Source organism: Podarcis pityusensis, assembly GCF_964106645.2.
Source record: "Podarcis pityusensis genome assembly, chromosome: 3".
NCBI classification, from domain to species: domain Eukaryota; kingdom Metazoa; phylum Chordata; class Lepidosauria; order Squamata; family Lacertidae; genus Podarcis; species Podarcis pityusensis.
The window spans coordinates 74,740,798-74,762,501 of NC_138026.1; the positions used below are offsets into that span (position 1 = coordinate 74,740,798).

The 21,704-nt window shown below is 42.3% G+C and overlaps 1 protein-coding gene across 1 annotated transcript; it reads left to right on the forward strand.

The window, feature by feature from the left end:
* Nucleotides 1–8,594: 8,594 nt before the first annotated feature.
* AGT (angiotensinogen) lies at nucleotides 8,595–19,988 on the forward strand. Its single transcript, XM_080997765.1, has 5 exons — nucleotides 8,595–8,743; nucleotides 12,025–12,817; nucleotides 14,585–14,855; nucleotides 16,517–16,661; nucleotides 18,597–19,988. The coding sequence occupies exons 2-5, from the start codon at nucleotides 12,049–12,051 to the stop codon at nucleotides 18,783–18,785; spliced, it is 1,374 nt and encodes a 457-aa protein (XP_080853891.1). The 5' UTR covers nucleotides 8,595–8,743; nucleotides 12,025–12,048; the 3' UTR covers nucleotides 18,786–19,988.
* The last annotated feature ends 1,716 nt before the right edge of the window (nucleotides 19,989–21,704 follow it).

Here is a 21,704-nt window from a genome sequence, read left to right on the forward strand (position 1 = left end):
ATCCTTTCCCTCAGGTATGTTAACTCAGAAACCGCAAAGGGTGGCACAGAGATAACTCTTGTGTTTGGCTATGTATCATGAATCTGCTACACCCAGAAGGAAAAGTCAGGGCAGTTTCCCCATGTTTGAGTGATAAGGGGAGGGTGTGGAGGCACTGCCTTCGCTGACTCAGAGAAATGTTAATTGGCACGAAAATCTATCTGCCTATAATTTCACAGCTCCCTATGATAGAGTGAACCAGATTATTATAGATTAAACCAGGGTAGCCAATATCTCCAGATGTTATGGACTACAATTCCCATCATTCATGCTGGCAGGTGCTGATGGGAAGTGTAGTCCAAAATGCTGAATACTCCTGGGTTAAAGGCTGCCCACAATGCAGACACACAATCATTTTATTTGTACTGTATGCCAGTTTTCCAAACCATGCTCAAGGTGGCTTACAATATGTAAATATATATATACATAATTACATACGTAACAAAAGCATTCATAAACTATAAATAAAACATCCAAAAGTACACATTGAACAATTTCCACATATATCATAACATCTAAAATAAAGATACAAAAAATAATATCAATAACAGCAACAACCCCCTTATCCCAACGAAACCTCCAAGACAATATCACAGCCTAAGACACATACAGTTAGCTACATGCACGTAGTCCAGTTCATTTGACAACAATAGAAAAATAAAAGTATGGTGTTGAGCTGATTCTTAGCTGCCACTCGAATCACATCCTCCCCTCTAGCGACAGTGAGCAGTGCAGTGCGATCCTACAGCAGGCAGGTGCACTGCAGGCAGTGGCGGAGGAAGCAGCTCAGGCGCCTGGGGCGGATCACACAGTAGGGCCTCCAAGGAGTCTGGCTGCCTCCTCTCACTCAGCAGCCCTACAGCTGGGGAGGAGGAGGCAGCGGGCGAACTGTTTGGGCAGCACGGAGCCTGTGCGTGCCCAAGCCACCGTGTCTCTCCCAGGAGAGACGCGTGGCTCAGGCACGCTGAAGGCCCCGCAGTGGGTGCCGCCCGGCATTCTGTCACCCCCCTCAGTGGTGACACCCAGGGTGGCCCGCACCCACCGCACCCCCCTTCCTCCACCCCTGACTGCAGGCCAATGGTTGATTCTCATATGTTATGTGCACAAGTAGATTGACCAAAAGCAGCAAAGGGCTTCACTGTGATTGGCTAGGTCAGGGGTTGGCAAGGTTTACCAGCCATGGGCCGGATCACTCCCACGGAGATCGTCCGTGGGCTGGACTGGCGCAGTGCAACACCAGAAATCGCGTTTGCGCATGTCTGCAGCGCTTGAAATTGCTTCTGCGCATGCCCAGAGGACGAAAATTGCACCTGCACAGAAGCGATTTTTGGGATCTGGACATGCGCAGACATGATTTCTGGTATCTGCATATGCGCATACGTGATTTCCGGCACCGCTCGGCAAGTCACCACACCGCGCTGCGCCAATTTAGCGCAGTGCATGGGGGACTCGCCAAGCGGGTGGCTCAGTTAAGGGCTGCTCGGGGGCTGGTAAAATGGTCTTCATGGGCCGCATCCGGCCCATGGGCCGCACGTTGCTCACCCCTGGGCTAGGTCTTACCAATCACAGTAAAAAGGGGGTGGGGGTGGGAAGAGAGTTGGGTACCAACTCCCTACCTGAGACTATGCATAGGAAAAGCTGGAATGAAGACACTCCACACTCCTGAGTGATGGGCAGAGATGGGCAGCTTGATAATTTCATTCATTCTTGTTTTTTATAAGAGTACAAAGGGTCTTGTACCTTATATGGAAGCCCTGTATTCTTGTACATGCTTTATAATTTTCACCTGTCTGGCAATACTAGATCCCAAGCCGGAAACTTACTTGTGAGGTCAAAGTAGTGAAAGGTGTGGGGTTGGGGTGGACAGACCTTTCAGGTCACAAGAAATCTTGGCCTCCTACAAGCAGGGTCAGGTAGATTTGAAAGAGTCAACATTAGCCCTTAATACCTTCCAGGTGTATCTCTGATTCAGGTAAATGCACATTAACACCCCTTAGAGATTTTTTTTTTTTTAAATATTAGGTGCCCTACAATGCTTTTATATAAGTAATAGACTTGTGGATGGAGGGAGGAGAAGGCAAATTCTCAATAGGCATTGTCTGCTAGACAGGAATATAATAACCCAGCCCTAAAGACCACTTACGAAAAAGAGACATTGTTGTCTCTCGGGCAAAAGCTCAACCAGTTTATCCAGCTCTTGCAAAATTCTGTACAGGATGAAAACAAAAGAAAGCCTTTCTTACGTTTTTAAATAGACAAGACAAGACCCAAAACAAATGAATAATTGAGATCATAAGTATAGCTACATAAATACCATTACAAAAAGATTTAGTGTCAGCTTAAAACTGGAATGGAAAAGGTGATGGTGTTAAAGTCGTGACACCCCGTGTAATGTTATTCACATAACAGTCAAATCAGCCCTGGGTATTTTTATACCTGAGGTGAAAAGTTAAAATGCCACACCCGCCTCGTATATGTTTTATGACACACAGACCAAGAAGTCAGAGGCAAGAAAATGGCACTTCTTTTGATATGTGCTGCTCAAAGCTACTAAAATAGGTTGTTTCATGGTACATGGTAAGGCTCATGCAAATAGTCTTCAGAGCTTCTCCTAATACTCCTATTCATGTTTCTTTGTATGTTTGAGTAGCAACCCCTTGATGTTAGAATCAATGGTTTGTGCACCTAATTGTCTATACTGTATTAATTTCAGAATGAGTGAGATAGATTTCTCTACATATGTGGCTTCTATGCTCATAATATGCAGTCATACAGGTCAGTTTTTATAGGGTTGATTTCAAAGGCGGAAGTGATGTCTGGGGGGAATTTCTGGAAGGTAACTGTCCTGGATTATCAGCAAGAAAACCCAAAAATTACATGGTTTTTTGTTTGTTTGCATTTTCAACAATTTCGGTGGTTTCCTAAAAAAAACCCTCAACAGCTTTCGGGGAGTTCTGGTTTTTAGTTTTTTGAAATATGGCAACCCTAGCTTTTATTATTCTATATTACAATATATTTATTTATATCCTGCCTTTCCCCCAGTGGGACTCAAGGCGGCTTACAGATAAAATCAAGAATCATTAAAAACATAGAAAAAATATTTAAAAATAATTAAACATTAATAGAATTAAAACTATATAAAACTATATAAAATCTGTTTAAAACAGACAAATAATTACAATTAAAACAGAATGGCACCATCCCATGGTCAGCTAATTATGTCCCTGTTTTCCCTTTATTATAAGTGCAATAATAAACCGTGAAGCAGAGAGTATTAACTCTGTAATCAATGACATTTCCTCAATGCAGGAATATGCAGCTGTCCCTTGTGGCGATCAAACCTTGGCGTTATCACCACCAACTGAACTATCGGACTGTTGATGTGCATCGAGCGTTTATACCTGCTTATGTTTTTTGGCCAGTTTCTTCCGACTCTTAGTCAGCAAGTTTCTCAAGTGTGAAGTCCCTAGTCAGCAGTTCCATTTAGCAACCTACAACCTATACCTTGAATACAATCTCAATGTATGAATCTATGTTTCAAAGTCTTAAAATAAAAATTCATATTAGTTGCAAGATACTACATGCTGCACATCACATAGTTTCCGGAATAATATATTACATTGTGTAAATGTTCAAAGATGCTAATACAATAAGCAACGTGCTCTCAAATGGCAGTGTTATCAGCCACACTTGCCAATTTCATGCAAGGAAGAATATGGAGAAAACCACCTGCAGTATTTGCAGTTCATGTTCACAAGGGGGCAGACTCGTCTAAAGAATAACAATCTATTGTGGCTCCCAATCAGAGCCTTAAAAAAAACCTGTTTCATCCATGAGTATACTTGGTGTCTGGGTGTGGTTCATCTACAATTGTGTTTGTATGTGAGGGGTTGTGATTGTGTATGATGTTGTGACAGTTAACTCTTCATGGGAACTGTTATTAAGCATAACTTTACATCTGCAGAAAAATTCCATTTTATTCTTTGTGTGTGCAACGTGCCACATTTATGCTGTTGTTTCTTCACTGGGTATAATGTGCAAACTGGAATTGCAGATCTGAAGTTGGAGAACACTTTTCTCTGGTCAGAGGTTATTAGACTAGGAAGGGTGATTGATCTGACCTTTCCAAGGCAAGAGATTGCCCCAGTTATAGTGTTCAAACAGGATCTTGTAGGATAAGTTTGTGCAGGTAATGAGTTGCGTATCTCACCACCTTGCAGTGCACATTCTCTAATCTGATCCTGCAGCTTGCTGTGGTATCTAGTTCTGAATCTAATCCTGTCTTCTGTCCCTGGAAGTGTCCAGCAAAAAGCATTATATCAGCTGAAAAGAAGAAAAGCCATTAAGCCTGCTAAGAGAAAGATTTTTCATCCGCTGTTAAAAGGTGCAAACTCCTGCGCCTTATCTGCAGTAAAAAAGCAAGCCACTTGAAACACCGCTATGAAACAAATCACAAAAGCTTTTCATCTGAATTGCCTCCTTGATTAGAATTAAGGTTTTGTTTTTAAAAAGAAAGAAATCAACCCATACTGCTTTTGCCATTTTCTGGAGCTGAAACAGCAAATTGAACAAAAGTTGTATGTGCCTTCTGCATGCCTGTCAGATTTTAGGAACTTTGAAACTCTGGCTACTCTTGCTTTTGATCACTTCATGAGCTCTGAAGATAAAATGTAAGCATTCCCTGATCTTCTCTGAATGGACTATAGAATCATAGAATTGGAAGGGACTCCAAGGGTCATCTAGTCCAACCCACTGCAATGCAGGAATCCTGCCCTGCAGGGTAGGCTCGAACCACCAACCTTCTGGTTAACAGTCAGACGCACTGGCTCACAGTGCCACCTCTGTACACTCAAAGTTATGTGTATTTAGAACACTCAAAGAACCCTGCTGGATCTGATCAAAGGTCAGCAAACTGGTCAGCAAATTTTTTCAGCAGGGGGAAGTCCACTGTCCCTCAGACCTTGTGGGGGACTGGACTATATTTTTTTGGGGGGGGGATGAACGAATTCCTATGCCCCACAAATAACCCAGAGATGCTTTTTAAATAAAACCACACATTCTACTCATGTAAAAACACCAGGCAGGCCCCACACATAACCCAGAGATTCATTTTAAATAAAAGGACACATTCTACTCATATGAAAACACGCTGATTCCCAGACCGTCTATGGGCCGGATTTAGAAGGCGATTGGGCCAGATCCAGCCCCCGAGCCTTAGTTTGCCTACCCATGGTCTACTTGCTCCAGCATTTCAGATACTCTGCTCTCCTTATGCTACAATAAATCTGTTAGCTTTTGAGATATCGGTAGAGATGGCGGAGAAATTCAATTCAGTTTACATTTAAAGGTGAACCAACCTAATCTGCTCTTTCCAAAACAATATACAAGCCAAAACACAGCCATCCTGTGAAGGAGCGTCTCCACCCCCTCGTTCTGCCTGGACTCTGAGGTCCAGCTCCAAGTGCCTTCTGGCGGTTCCCTTGCTGTGAGAAGTGAGGTTACAGGGAACCAGGCAGAGGACCTTCTCGGTAGTGGCACCTGCCCTGTGGAACGCCCTCCCAGCAGATGTCAAGGTAATAAGCAACTATCTTACTTTTAAAAGACATCTGAAGGCAGCCCTGTTTAGGGAAGTTGTCAATGTTTGATGCTGTATTGTGTTTTTAATATTCAGTTGGAAGCCACCCAGAGTGGCTGGGGAAACCCAGCCAGATGGGCGGGGTATAAATTATTATTCTTATTCTTATTCTTATTCTTATTCTTATTATTCAAGAGTCACATTTTTCTGAATTTTGCAATGCCGTTCTCCAGCCAAGGATTGCATACAAAATGCATATATTACAATAAAGTGTGCATAAAAATGCATTTTACTAAGAAAAATTGCAATGGAAAAATCCACAAATGTGCAAGATGTGCTTAGTGGAAGAAATTTGCACTAAAGGGCTGAATAATTTTCAGGAGGACTTTTAAAAATGCAGATTGATGTAGAAATGTGGAGAACAGTGCTGAAGACTGGAAAACGGAGAAACAGAAATTGACAGATGGGCCTTTGCATAGATACCACAAGCCTCTCTGCTATTTATTTTCTGCAACAGACTAAGTTGACTTTGATTGTTGTTACAGAATTTGGGAGGGAATTTCCTCTTCTCCACTCTGTTGACTTGTGTTCTTTAAGTCCCTGACAAATTGCTAGTTGTGCGAAATCCAGACGTCTTTGTCCAAGGCTGCACTTCTGATGTGAAGAAACCACAATTGTCCCAGCGCTCAGAACATCCGTGTTTTGGGAAATGCAATGTTTGTTTCCGAGTGAGGGCATGCATTGTGGTCATAAGTGCAGTGTGGATTGCGAAATGGGCTTGTCCTAGTGTCATGTTGCCTGCCGCACAGTGCCCATGACATCATGGCTGAATTATAACACTCCCCAGCCCCCATGCAGGTGCCATTTAAACGATATATTTTATTTTACATTAAACACAGCAGCAAGAAGAAACATGAAACATGAATGGACAAAACTAAAAGAGCTTAAAGCCAAATATCATGAGTTAATAGAATCTGTTGTTTCACAGGTGATCATAAGAATCAGTCTCCAGGTCCTGTTGCATGCATACCAGCCGGATCTTGAAAACAATAATAGCACCATGCGGATTCCTACAGGAGAGTGTATCATTTTGTGACTGGGAAATGTTCTGTTTTGCAAATGCTATTGTGTGTGTGTGCGCACGTGCTTTTTTCTGGGGGTACACAGGGGTATGCATACCCCTAAACACTTTGTGAATCTATGTTTGGCCTCATTGAGGGGTAGTATTTCAATATGAGTAGGAAAATGTACCCCTAAACATTTTTTTTTAAGAAAAAAGCACTCTGTGTGTGTAGTGTCATGGAGTGTATTATTTTTAATAAGCTTCTATTATTATTACAGTGGTACCTTGGGTTACACTTCAGGTTACATACGCTTCAGGTTACAGACTCCACTAACCCAGAGATAGTACCTCGGGTTAAGTACTTTGCTTCAGGATGAGAACAGAAATTGTGCTCTGGCGGCATGGCGGCAGCAGGAGGCCCCATTAGCTAAAGTGGTGCTTCAGGTTAAGACCAGTTTCAGGTTAAGAACGGACCTCCGGAATGAATTAAGTACTTAACCCGAGGTACCACTGTATTATTATTATTATTATTATTATTATTATTATTATTATGTCACTTGTTACCTAACACAATTCATTTAAAAACATAATACTGTAGAGGGGGGAATCATATAATTTCAAACAGTTCATTTAATTTTTAGTAAATGAAGGTTTTTTTCCAACAAAAGTTTATATACCGTATTTTTCGCCCCATAGGACGCACTGCCCTATAGGACGCACCTAGTTTTTTTGGGAGGGAAATAAAGAAAAAAAAAATATTTTCCCCCCAGGCACGGGGCTGGAGCTTCCCCTGACCCCAGCCCCCAGAAGAGCCTGCTATCCGCAAGCCTAGGGAGCCGTGCCATTCTACCCAGGCTTGCGGACAGCTGTGCGAAGCCCGGGCGTGCTGAGGCTTCCTAATGCAGGCAGCTCTGTGCAACCCTCTGGAGCCTGGCGCAGCTTGGCGCCGGGCTCCGGAGGGTCGCGCAGAGCTGCGCGGACCCCAGGAGGGCAGGCAGCCCAGCGCGACCCTCCGGAGGCCGGCGCGGCTTGGCGCCGGGCTCCAGAGGGTCGCGCAGAGCTGCGCGGACCCCGGGAAGGCAGGCAGCTCTGCGCGACCGTCCGGAGCCCGGCGTGGCTTGGCACCGGGCTCCGGAGGGTCGTGCAGAGCTGCGCGGACCCCGGGAGGGCAGGCAGCTCTGCGCGACCGTCCGGAGCCCGGCGCGGCTTGGCGCCGGGCTCCAGAGGGTTGCGCAGAGCTTCCTGAAGCCTGGAGAGTGAGAGCCTCTCACGTTCCAGGCTTCAGCGAAAGCCTGTATTCGCCCCATAGGACGCACCCACATTTCCCCTTCATTTTTGGAGGGGAAAAAGTGCGTCCTATAGGGTGAAAAATACGGTAATTATGCTGAAGGTCCTAATTTTTAAGGGCTGGATTCAACTAAATGGTTGCACTTGCATTGAATCCTATTGCTGCAATAGGGCATTTCTCCCTCTTTTCCCTGTGCACTGAACTCCAGTGAGCTCTGGGGGATTGAGAAAAACCCCAGAGTATCGTGTGGTGGGAAGAGTGGGGAAATAATTCCATATTAGAAACATAAATGCTTGCACCGGTAGAACGATGGCCTTAGCATGACACTGAGTTCTACTCTTAAGGCCTGAGCTTTTCCCTGAAGAGCACCGTCCCTGTTTAGAATATACAAAAGCTGTGCTAGAGACTATTTACACAACTTCCTGCTATGTCCCATTGTTTCCCCTGTAGGATGAGGTCCTCATTTGAGTTGCTTCTCTTTTAGAAGACAGAGAACAGATGAGGAAAAATACTGTGAGGAGACAGCAAACTCGGAACTGATGAAGCGGCCTCCTCAGCCAATGTTTGCTCTTCTCACGAGGAAAAGGAAAGAGCAATGATTACAAATACATGGAAAAACACATATCTCAGGACACTGTGCATTGGAGTCAGAGAGCAGAGGGGGCAGCTAATGTGTAACTTAGGTTAGGCAATCAGGGGGATAAAATAGGAGCACAAATTGTCACTTGGAGTCAGATCCTGAGCGCAGGAAACGGCAGGAGATCCACTTCACAAGACAGTGAGTGTGAGAGAGGTGTATATACTCATTTGCAGACCTTATAATTGTTGAGGGGGAAATGATGCAAAAGGGAGTATCTAAATAGCACTGTTATTCATATTATTATTTCACCCTGTTGGTAGGAAATAAGTGTCTATCCTTTTCACAAATTCATATGTGTTACAGTTTGACGTCCCCCCCAACAGAGGTTCCTTAATAATGCATTTATACAAATGTATGTTGAGACCACACATGGAATACTGTGCACAGCTCTGGCTGCTGCACCTCAACAAGGGATGTAGCCATGGCTGCAACTTGGATAGCTTAAAAAAGAGATTTAGATAGGTTCATGGAATATAAGGCTATAAATAGTTGTGATGGCAGCCTGCCTTGGAATTTCACTTGCTGGGGATCATGAGTAGGAGATGCTGTTCTGCTCATGTCCTGACTGTGGCGCTATGGGCTTCCCAGCAGAATCTGAATGGCAGGAGTCATAAGAGAATGCTGGACCAGTGAGACCTTGGAGCTGATCCACTAGGATTCTTCTTATATGCTCTAAGATAATGTGTGTGCCTTATTTTATGTCCTAAAGCTAACAAGGTTAATTATTATTTTTCTCTAAGATGGCAAGAAACAGGTTAGCTTAGTGCAGTACATTAATTTGCAACATATACCTTTGCAGCCGTAAGGTAGAATCAACATTTTGCAGAAGTCAAGGGCTAACTCCAATAATAATAATAATAATAATAAAATAATAATAATAATTTATTTATACCCCACACATCTGACTGGGTTTCCTCAATGGCCCTTGAGATGTACAGATTGCAAATAAATGTAAAGAGAGGTAGTAAAAATGGAAAGGAATTAAATATTTTAACACCTATGTGAAGTTAGATGAAATAGCCAAGAAGCTGATTGAATTTTTTTTATTTACTGTGGATGTTCAGTACAGTCATGGGAAGAGAGAAAAGGATGGTGTCAGAAGAGGTGAAAAGGCTGTGGTCTTCAGTTAGGAAGAGTCTTGCGATGAAGTGTGGGATGTTCTGAGTGGGAAATTGTTGTGGTGCTCTTGGTCTTTATGCTATCAGTCTGGGAAATATAACCAAACCTTACTCAAAAGCTGAGACCTGTGCAAGAAAAAGGAGGAAAACATCCTGGTTATCTGCATAACGAAAGATTCTCAGCTGACAAAAGTAACTAGGCTGCTTCATGCATTTAAAAATAAATAAATGGCATCTTGGATAGAAAAGGGCTGCAGAGTTGTAATTCTGACCTTACCTCAGAGGTCTGACAGATTCTCTACCCTGCCTTAGTGGCCACAGAAGGGGCTCTGAGGATCATCTAGTAACTAGTTCAAGGCAGGAATATGCAGCTGTCCCATACGGGGATCAAACCTGCAACCTTGGTGTTATCAGCACCACACTTTAACCAACTGAGCTATTAGGCATGGATGTCTGCAGGAGAAGCCCTGTGTATATGGGCCTCTGCCCACAATGATCAGTGTTCCAGAGCGTGTAGATGGAGTGGCTCCTTATACACTGCAAAAAAAAAGTGTTGCAACAGGGGTAGGGGAATGAAGACTCAGATTTACATAAAACATTGTACAAGCTAATGTAGAGATGCAAGTTTAGAAATAGTTCTTCTAATTAAAATAGAAATGTGGCACATCTCATCATAGGAGGAAGACTACGACCAGATGTCCTATGTACCGGCTGACCCTGCTGTGCAACTTCAGGGTCCCTCCTCTGTGCTCAGATTTGTTTATTTTTTTAATCTTTAAACCAGACTTGGCCTGGACAAGTCTTCAAACAAAGGACCATATTCAGCACTAACAGAGATATTTTGGAAAGGGTCTTCTCTTTTCAAAGGTCATATTAAACTACTGCCAGATGGGACAACATAAAGCAGGATGTTTTTATATGTACTGTAAGCCTCCCAGAGGGGCTGGGAAAATAATTTATTATTATTATTATTATTATTATTATTATTATTATTATTATCATCATCATCATCATCATCAAGGATTGTGAACGAGCTGCAGCTGCCAAGTGGTTTGAGGAAATAATAGAAATAGTATTAACCAAACAGTATTACCATTGAATCTCTTGGGAAATTTCTGAGAATACTGAATTTCAGAATATCTGGATTTTTGTACATAATGTCCACATAATGTTGAATATATTTGTTCTAGGCATTTTGCATCTCCAACAACAGTCAGTAATTTCTGGTTTTTGTATACCAGTGAGTAATTTATAAAAATGTTCTTAAAAATTCGTGCATAAATTAAAAAGGGGAATTTAAAAAAGCAAAGAGATGCAGCTCTTACCCATTGCGTAGGTGACCAGGTTTCACTATTGCTTTGAGTACAGAAAGTCACAAGTTCATTCTTGTACAGCCTACATAAATAAGGATAATAGAATCATAGAGTTGGAAGGAGTCCCAAGGGTCATCTAGTCCAACCCCCTGGATTTCAGGTCATAGGGTAATAATAATAATAGTATTCATCATCATCACCATCATCATCCCTTCTGAGATCTTTAGGACTTGCTGCCAAATAGCCAGTTATGAGCTAAATAGACCCATGGCGTGATTCTTTATAAGACAGCTTCATATTTTCACATGATTCCTGGTTGAGCAGGAAAAGGAAGAAAGCTTACAGCATCTAGTAGTTGTGATATAGAAAGCAGCCAGATTCCCAGGTTCTAAAGCAGAGGTTCCCCTTGTTTTTCAGGCCACTATCCCCTTGGTTCCATAAACTCATCCCCAGTGCTCCCTACCCTACCCTACTCTACCCTACCATATAAAAAGCATTATTCAGAATAGCAGCCTGCACTGGGGAAGTTAACAACACAATGAAAGTCAAGACAGTTAACAATTAATTGCACATTTCTTCATAATCCAATTAAAACTATTTGGTTTGATTATTTCAATAAAACCGATGAGCTTGATCCAATGATAGTCTTTTGCATCTCCAGTGCCCCCTTTGGGAACCACTGATCTAAAACGTGACTCAAATACACCATGTGATCAGTCAGTTACAGCTTTTTTGCATAGTAACCCTTAGATCTGATCGTGGTTTTGTTAACTGATACGGGTGAGCACAGGCCTTTTAATCTCAGAGTCTGGGCCAATAAGCCTAGCAAGCCACAGACTAGAAGCATTTCCACCCAGGGCAGAAGATGGGAGGTACAAAGTACCTCCCGTTAACTGGTTGTGGCTTGAGTAGCCATTTTACCTGGCAGAAATAAATGCTTGGCAAACTCACAAAACCTCCCTTTGTTGCTTTTTTCCTTCTTCAACAGACATCGCTGAAGTTGCAGTCAAACATGAACCCCGGAGTGAGTTTTTTGTGCTTCCTTCTCTGCATTACCATTGTGGGCTGTGACCGGGTCTACGTCCACCCATTCTATCTGTTCGACGTAGGAAACCTAACTGGTTGCAAGAAAGTGGAAGACAGGGAACAGCAGGTGAATAATTTTGTCCCCGTCTCAAATTTATCTCACATCAGTTCGGCCCATGAGGAGGGTGTCAGAAACAAGAGCGAGGGAAGAAGTCATTTACGGAGAGAGCTGAGAGACCCAATTTATATTATTGGTGCACGTTTCTATGAACAACTGAGGAAAATGCACAAGGAAGAAAATATTCTTCTGTCCCCCACATTCAGCTACGAGTCCTTGCTAGCCTTCTATATAGGGGCCTCTGGTGAAACAGCAAAGGAATTGCAGATTTTTTTAGGATTTGACTCCTCATCCGTTAATCCAAACTGCACCTACAGAATTGATGGGCGCAAAGTATTCTCTGTACTGAGCAGCATTGCTAAAAGTCCATTTCACTCAAAAGAAGATGATCAGCTGTTCTTCTCAAAGTTCTCCTGGCTTTTCTCTGCCCCCGAAATCCGTTTATCTGAGTCCTTTGTCAATGATTTGGTCTTTCCAAACATGAATCTCTTCGTACGAGCTGTGGACTTTACAAACCCCACAAAGGCAGCAGAAGAAATGAATGCTTTTGTCAAAGGCACCCACCAAAGTAAGAGTTTGCTGGCAGACATTGATCCAGAAACTAACCTCCTGTTAGCAACTTACACTCATTTCAAAGGTAAGTGAGCAGGGAGAATTCCAACTTGTTGAAACCAGTAGCAATTCTATAGCGAATCAAATTTTCATCAGGTGAACTGAATTTATGTACCCCATAATGCCACGCTGTTCACTTTTTGAGTATTAAATATTCTATTCTAACGTGGGAAATCCTCTAATGCATGTCTGGAAATTTATATCTGTACACTTACAGGTAAGTCCATGTCTTTGATGGCTTGCACATGCTTCCCTAAGACTGTGCTAATGTAAGAATTGCCCAGCAAGGTTTTACGCCAGCTGTTTTCAAAGATGGACAGCTAAATGTCATAGGCAATATCACATGCAGTAGCTACTGCCACAGTTTGTCTCTGGCACAGGAAGTCAAAGCCTTGTAGTATACTGCTCTGCAGATTGAATTTCTGTTCCCGCCTACCACAGGAAATAGATATTGAGGGAGCAAGAATTGATTTCATCTGGTTTAAAGGACAGAAGCAATTCCCATAAAAATTATTTCAGTCAATATCTTGCGGCAATGAAATCAGCCTGTCTGCTGTGTTATGTGGACATGTGTGCACGCACATTGATATTTTCATGAGAAGCCTTCAGTGAGCCACTCTCTCTACCTTTCCCCCATCTTTCAAAGCAACGATAGCTAATCAGCAGTAGGGATGTGCAAATAGGTGAGGAATCTGTAGTGTGCTCCTATAACAATACGCCTTGGCTCACACAACAGCCACTGGAAATTCTTGGAGCATCTAACGGGGCTCCAAAGTCTACTGAAAAAGAAAAAAGCTTCTAAACAGTCCAAGTGCATGCTTAAAGTTTCTAGTAGGTTTGCAGAGTCAATGGGGTTTTTTTTGTTTCTTTTTACACAGCACTAGGTGTATAGAAGGGACACGGGTGGCACTGTGGTCTAAACCACTGAGCCTCTTGGGGTTGCCGATTGGAAGATCAGCGGTTCGAATCCCTGCGACGGGGTGAGCTCCCCTTGCTTGGTCCCTGCTCCTGCCCACCTAGCAGTTCGAAAGAATGTCAAAGTGCAAGTAGATAAATTGGTACTGCTCCGGTGGGAAGATAAATGGCGTTTCCATGTGCTACTCTGGTTTCGCCAGATGCGGCTTAGTCATGCTGACCACATGACCTGGAAAAACTGTCTGTGGACAAACATCAGCTCCCTCAGCCAGTAAAGCAAGATGAGCTCGCAACCCCAGAGTTGGTCGTGACTGGACTTAACTGTTAGGGGTCCTTTACCTTTTTCAGGTGTATAGAATAAGAGGGTCCTCAAGATTCCTTAACTAAAAATCATAGAATCATAGAATTGTAGAGTTGGAAGAGAACCCAAGGGTCATCTAGTCCAACCCCCTGCAATGCAGAAATCTCAACTAAAGCATTAAAAGCAATAAGCCCAATTCATTGAAGTAGCGTTAGTGTGTAACTGACTTTTGCATCAGTTAATTGTTCCACCCATTAGTGATTTCTTCTAGAATAACCCCAAGGAATTATGTATTTTCTCTTTTACCACTCTGCCAAAAAATGGGAGGAGGGTTTAATTGAATTTAACAGTCAATTTTACTGTTTTTATTTTGCTGTTCTTCATTTTTTTAAAAAGTCATATTAAATTGCTGTTGTTAGTCATCTGAATTCTGTTAAAGAAACAGAGTGGGGAGTAAATGTTTTAAATAATGAATTAAAAGAAATTTCCGCCAGTGTGGCACTTTGTGAACCAACCAAATGGATTAAAAAATCAACTCCTTTCTCCCTATAACCATATTCCGATTTTTGTTTTCAGTCTCTGTAAAGGGAGCCTCCCTACTGAAAGAACCTCAGGAATTCTGGCTCAGTTCACACAAAACAATCCCTGTACCAATGATGAGAATAACCGGAACCTTTCAGCATAAATGTGATCCCAGCCAGAACATTTCTTCCATCAAAATTCCTCTCAGCCAGGATTTATTTCTGCTGCTTTTGCAGCCCACCAATAACAGTGACCTGGCCAGTGTTGAAAATCAATATTCCATGAAGGTTCTTTCCAACGAATGGCTGGTGGGACTGTCCCCAAGGTATACTTTGTTTATGCAACATTACATATTTGTGGGACCAGCATCAGTCAGGTGGGATAGCTGTCTCTTTTCACTTAGATCCAGTTGCCAGAGAACTGGTAATGACAGAGTTTCTCCAAGTTGAACTCAGCCACCTCAGTCCAAATAGTAATACCTGTCATTGACAACAACATTTAAATCTTGATCAACAGGTATTTAGAAATGCCAGCAAAGAGTATTTGCACCCTCTGCCTTTAAAAAAATAAATAACAGGGCTGTCTAATTTTCTCCTTTCTACTCCTAAATCTGTTTTATAATCTCACTTATTATCTCTGTATGCTAAGCCAAGGAGAGGTCTGGTGAAGGTACGAGCTCCCTTTTTCTTTACTTTGTTAAAAGAAAGAGGGGAAAGGGACCGATGCATGCCCTCCCTTATTTTGTGCTGGGCATACGTGGGGGATTAAGTATCCTCACAGGGGCCCAGAACAAAATAAGATCTATTTCCCCTGATACTTAGGTGGATGTTATGAGCATACTATGAGAGAGGGCAGACATAGGAATCATCTCTGTTCTGCCTCTTACTCAAATTTCAAAGGGTTTCCATGAGAGTGTTTTGCCCAAGAGCAGGGTGTTGCTAGAAATAGATGCATGGGCCCCAAATCATTTTCTAAAGTGCCCTGAATGGGTAGATTTTGACTTTGGAAGAAAATGGATTGGGGGTGATCTGAGTTGTTGGGTGGGATATTTATCTGGGGAAGTAAGGTGATTTTTTAAAAAATTCACCATATTTGTGTCCATCTTATACCCAAAGTTCTCAGGGTGCCTTACATAGTAAACACATATTAAAAAAAAATAAGGGCAATAACCAAAACGTGATCACACCAAACTTTTCCCCAAGAAGACGTATTTTTTATTGCTTGTCATAATTCTATTACATTATTTTGTCTAAAGATGATTTGGGAGGTAATGACTAGGGTAATTAAATTGATGGAAATTAATTGGAAGTACAGTAAATGGATTGGAGAGGAGCTGATTTAGGACCCAGCTATATTAGTCAAGAAAAAGTGCTTTATGTGTTATAACACTGTGACACCAGAAGGCGCTGTGGAGTCCTGTCTTTCGCCAATGTGATCTCCCATAATGAGGTTTACAACACGTTTTCCTGAAACACTTTTTTGATGCGTCTAGATCCAGCCTTGTGCTCACTTGGGGTGTGGTGCAAATTGAAGACTTGACCTGGGGGTGACTTCAGTGGGGATTTAGCTGGCTTGCCTTGTCACCTTTGACATTTCTAAATTTGCACATCCATTGGGGCAGCCTGTCCTATTTTGCCTAGGCAAAACAGGAAGTCCCTCCCCCCCCCCCCCGGGCAAAGTCTGGCTCACTGGGGTTGCATGGTGGTGCCAGCAGCTTCCAGTGAGATCTTGTGACATCTCACAGAACTCTCAAGACAGCTTGTGCCAGCTCTGCAAGATCTCACTGGAAGCTTCTGCGAGTCCTTCTCTGGTGTCAGAGGTGGGCAAGGCACCTACAGGGACACTGCCCTGTGAGATTCTGCCGCCTGAGGCTGGTGCCTCAGTCTGCCTCATGGGCAGGCCAGCCCTGATCTCCACATATAAATCAGCATACACAAATTTGCTAATATATTTTCCTCTCTTTCTCCCTTCTTGTATCTTCTTCAGACAAATCCAGCTGACTTTGCCAAAGGTGTGCTTGGAAAGCACATATGATATACAGGAACTCCTTGGCAAAATGCCCCTGTCTTACCTGCTTGGAAATAAAGCCAACCTCACACGACTAAGTGACAACAACATAACTGTTGGGAAGGTAGGGTCTATTTTCTACGCAAAAGCGCAGGCGCTTTCCATCTTCCACACAGAGACAAAGTCCATGTAAACAACAGAATAGAGAGCAGGCTAGTTGTTGTAGAGAGCAAAATCTGTAGTGGGCGAAAGATGAACATTTGGAGCAGATGCCAGGAAGGCATGGGACCAAAGACAACGCTATGAGAGGACAAGGGCTCGAGGAATCAGAGCACAAAGGGGGGGGGGGGGATAAGACGTTACATACAGATGAATGATTTTAAAAATGAAAAGAAGCCTCAAAAGACTGCAGTGTTGAGTGAAAGGGAGGACGAAGAGAGGAGAAAAAAGGGTTCTTAGCCTTTTTCCAGCAAGAAATTGTGTTTACTGTTAGGCAATTTTAGACTCTGGACTCACTGAGCAGTTGACTTTTTAGATAGTAATGTGTTATTACTGCTCTTAAAAATATGTTAAGCCAGTACAGCTGCATTTTGGGCCATCCAGATAATACTGCTGAATGGAGCCCTCTGTGTTGTCTCAAACTGTAGCCTAACAGCACTACTGCCCACCAGACATTTTGGAGAAGGATGATGATGATGATGATGATTTATACCCCACCCATCTGGTTGGGTCTCCCCAGCCACTCTGGGCATCTTAAAACATATCTAAAAACATAATAAATACATCAGTCTTAAAACTTCGCTAAACACTGTTGCCTTCAGGTGTCTTCTAAAAGTCAGATAGTTTATTTCCTTGACATCTGAAGGGAGGGCGTTCCACAGGGAGGGCGCCACCACCAAGAAGGCCCAGAACCAGCCCCTTCCCATTTGCTTCTTCCCTATAGGTTTCCAAATATGTATTTACATGTAGAAGCAGACATTTTAGTCTCTGCTGGGGAAAAAACTACTAGACCATGGAACACTTTTAATGGGAAATTGGTTGCAGGGAACATATTGAGCATGCCTGCAACTCCATTCAAAATGTCAGCCTGCCAAGCATGCTTTTCACCTTCAAAAACTGTCATGTCATCACCACATATATTTATCCCCATGTTCAGCCTGTTCCACTTATAACACTCTCGCCAAATAAGTTGCTAAGGAGGCTTATAATCAGTCATTTACCCCTCAAAGCAACACTTTAAGATACTTTAAGTTGTCAAATATGGCAGAGTGTTGTTTATCTACATATTTTGAAATGGAAGGAAAGGAAAAGGCACGTCTGAAATTCCTTTTCAGGTCCTTCAGCAGAATGACACCTGCCTTGTAGAGCACAAAGGCCACTGAAGTTGGACACCCTCCAATATTATGCCCGTTTTGTCAGATGCTACAAACACTATTTTAAAAGGCTTCTCCAGAAGATTGTGTTGACTCCCAGGCAGTATCTGAATTCTTCTGAGAAAGCTGCTTTAATTAGTTGCATGTAGCCATACCACACCACGGTGATATTTGGCCATGTTTAGTGGTCTGTAAATACTTGAAGGAAATAATATCAGAAAGAACAGTTGTGGATTCTATGTTAGCTATGTGAATATGAAGCAATGACCTAGTCTGGCATTCTACTGCCTCTTAATATAAACCAGGGATGGGGAACTTACGACTCTCCAGATGTCGTTGGAATCCAGCGCCCATCGGAATCAGCCAGCCTGGCCAATTGTCAGGGATTATTATCTAAATGTATGGAGTGATCACTGATCAGTATGGAAATTTCAGCCAAGATGGATTGCTAATGTGAAGCATATTTCAATACAGGACCATACTGTACTGCCCTAGTAAGTCTTTGGGCAAAGCTGATTCAACAAGCCTTCTGTAAACATTATGGGTTGCTTCTTGCTGCATCCCATGTCCTTTTGTTTAGCACTTTTCATACCTTTTTATTTATGGGGATTGCCATTTGTCATCTCTTTCTGTCATACTCCGCTGAGCCAGACTCTCAAATTCACTGGGCTCCTTTCTGCTTCCAGATCATAAACCAGCAGCTTTTGGAGCTCACTCCCAGGACAGCAGATGAAGCAACAGACCCCACAGCAGGAAGTCAAGACACCGAGGCGCTCAAAATAACACTGGACAAGCCATTTTTGCTAGCAGTGTATGAAATGTCAGGCGCACAGCTTTATTTTGGCAGAATAACAAATCCCCTGAAAGGAACATAAACTTCCACAAGGGGAGGAGGGAATGGCTTCCCAGACTTCATTTGATCTTTTCCTTGCTTATCAACTGTTTCTATAATCCCACTGAGTCCTAATTAGAGATTTTGAAATGGCAAAACTGATGTATCTTTCGATTATAATATTGATAAAATTATCAATAGTGTTTAGCAACATCTTTATTCCATTAAGGGGATAGCGTGAGGGTAGATCTGTTTACACCAACATCTAGGGTGCCACACAAATGCCATAATATTGTACTTTGCCTGTTGCATGTAACTGCTCAGTAAGCCAGTCATCTGTACTGTTCTGCCAGGAAAAGTTCAACATACTTTTGTACCTGATTATCACTTGGTCAGTGGTTGGATATTCATTAACTGGATTATCCCAATGCCTTATTTACTTGAATTAATAATGCTATTCTAATAGATGTGCCGTTTAAGCAACCCCAGTGAAAATATAGTCTTAGGTCAGTTTCTATCAAATAAGAATTGTTGTTTGGATTTTTTTTAAAGGGAGCATAAAGAATAGTTTTCTATTCTTTTCGGCACTTTTCTTTTTCATAATTTCCTGTTCACTTATCAAGATTCATCCCCTATTGTAGATGCTATTTAATCTCAACTTTTAGTAAGCCAGGTTTTCCTTTTTTATTAGATTCACCCCCCTCCCTAAATCCTCTAGGTTCTCACCATAATTATATTAGGTGTGTATCATATTGCAGGTTTAATTTGCATGCTGGCTTCTCACCTGAGACACCAAAGCAGCTCCAGAGCAAAAATAAATAAATATTCTGATTATCAAGCAATATTGAATCAAAAGGTTGGAAAAGAAGATACTGCTAGAAGGTAACACAGATAAGGAATGAAAATAAAAGTACTGGTTGATATCAGTATATTTTGCCAGTGCTTCATCACCTGTACTAGTTTCCAGCCCATTTTGGAGCTGAATTGGTTGTGACCTATAAAGCCTTAAATATATTGAGGATAGCAAACCTGAAGAATTATTTCTTCCCCTATAACCTGCCCACATCTTCACCAGAGACCCTTTTTAGTTTTCCCATTTTGTGAGGTAAGAGAGATGGGCAATGCCCCTCTTTACCCTGGCCTTTGATAACTGTCATGACCCACTCTGTTTCTGTGTCTAATTTGCTTTAAACTGTTTTTAATATTGAAAGGGTGTGGAATAAATTTAATACATAATACATAATAATGGCCACAAGAGTCTTTTTGGGGGGGATTAATTCTCTTCAACCTTTCAGTTGCTTTCGATACGATCACCCCTGCTATCCTTTTGAAGTGACTTACGAAGTAAGGGGTAGGTGGCGCTGCTTTGTGGTGGTCCTGGTCATATTTGGATGTTAGTTTCCCGAAGGTGATGCCTGGGGAGTGTTTTCGGTCTCGTGGAGCATTCAATGGGGAGTTCCTCAATTTTATCCCCTGTGCTATTTAACATCTACATGAAACATCTGAGGGGGGTCATCTGGGGTTCTGGTGTACGTCGTCAGCAATATGCTGCTGACACACAGCTCTACTTCTCCTTTACAGCTGCAGGTGTGGCAGTGGATGTGTTGAAACATTGTCTTGCCTCAGTAAAGGGCGGATGAGAGCCAACAAATGGAAGCTCAATCCAGAAAAAGCTGAGGCACTGCTAGTGGGCAGTTCCTGAGGCCCTTCTTTGTGTGCCCCCTCCAAGGAGAGGTCTGGAGGATGGCAACATGGGAACAAGCATTTTCTGTGGTGGCTCCCCACTTGTGGAACGCTCTCCCCAGAGAGGCTCACCTGGCGCCCTCATTATATAGCTTTAGGCATGTTTCTCTTCAACCAGGTGTTCAGCTAGTTAGCATTCTAAGGTTTTAAAAATATGTTGGGGGGCGGTTATTGGTTTGTTTGTTTTTGTTTTACTATGTATTTTGTATTCTCATTTTTTATTTTTCTGTTGTAAACTGCCCTGGGATCTTTGGATGAAGGACGCTATACTACTACTACTAATTTTTGCACCTGACATCATCCATCCCTCAGAAGCACCTGCAACCTCAGCTCTTACTATCTACAACAGTTATTATCCTTCTCTTTGGGTGAAACAGGGCAAGAGACAGACCAAATCATTTTATTTCTGTTGATATATTTATAGCCCCATTTTTACTATAAAATACTCAAAGCAGCAGCAATCTCATTTAAATATCATAAAAAAATTAAAATCATTAAACCTCAAAACATCAATGTGATAATCAGTTTAAATGAAGCAACGAGAAGCCTGTTGAAATAAACAGACCAACTGAAAAGAAATTAAATATGTAGCCTAGCCCCTTGGGAGAATGTCCCACAAGTGGCTCTGCTTCTTGTGGCTGTTTGTCAAACCTCAAACAGCAATACGAAGAGCCACCCAACATCAATCTTAATAGGTTTGGGACAAGGTGTTTCTTAAGGTACTGTGGTCTGGGGTCATTCAAGATATTAAAGGTTACAACCTGCACTATGAATAGAGCACTCCAGAAGATAACTAATGGAGGTGCCGTATCATCAGTGGATTACGGGGGAAAAAACCCATGTTATATATATATATATATATATATAACTTGGCAATTATCTGTCCTTTAATGATACTTCCAAATTAGACTCTTTCCTTTGGGTAATTGTAGGACCTGCCTTGAATGGGGCTCCCAGTGTGTTCTCATCCAAGCATTGAGCCACATCCTGTCACCAATTAGGTTTTTCAGATTAACGGCTAGAGCTATATAAAGGGGATACCCAAAATTATGGAAATGTCTAATATTATATTATCCTACCTTTAAGGTGCTGTTGTACAGGTTACTGAGATAATAATCTCACTGAATACTCAGAAAGGACTTCATAAATGCTAAAAGGTTAAACGTAAAGGACCCCTGGAGGTTAAGCCCAGTCAAAGGCGACATTGGGGTTGCGGCGC

What these genes read in the sequence shown, in the direction of transcription:
- AGT (XM_080997765.1), top strand. Translation starts at nt 12,049, where the DNA reads ATGAACCCCGGAGTGAGTTTTTTGTGCTTCCTTCTCTGCATTACCATT. An exon ending in AACTTACACTCATTTCAAAG is followed by an intron (nt 12,818 to 14,584) that starts GTAAGTGAGCAG and finishes TTTTGTTTTCAG; the next exon opens with TCTCTGTAAAGGGAGCCTCC. An exon ending in CTGGTGGGACTGTCCCCAAG is followed by an intron (nt 14,856 to 16,516) that starts GTATACTTTGTT and finishes TATCTTCTTCAG; the next exon opens with ACAAATCCAGCTGACTTTGC.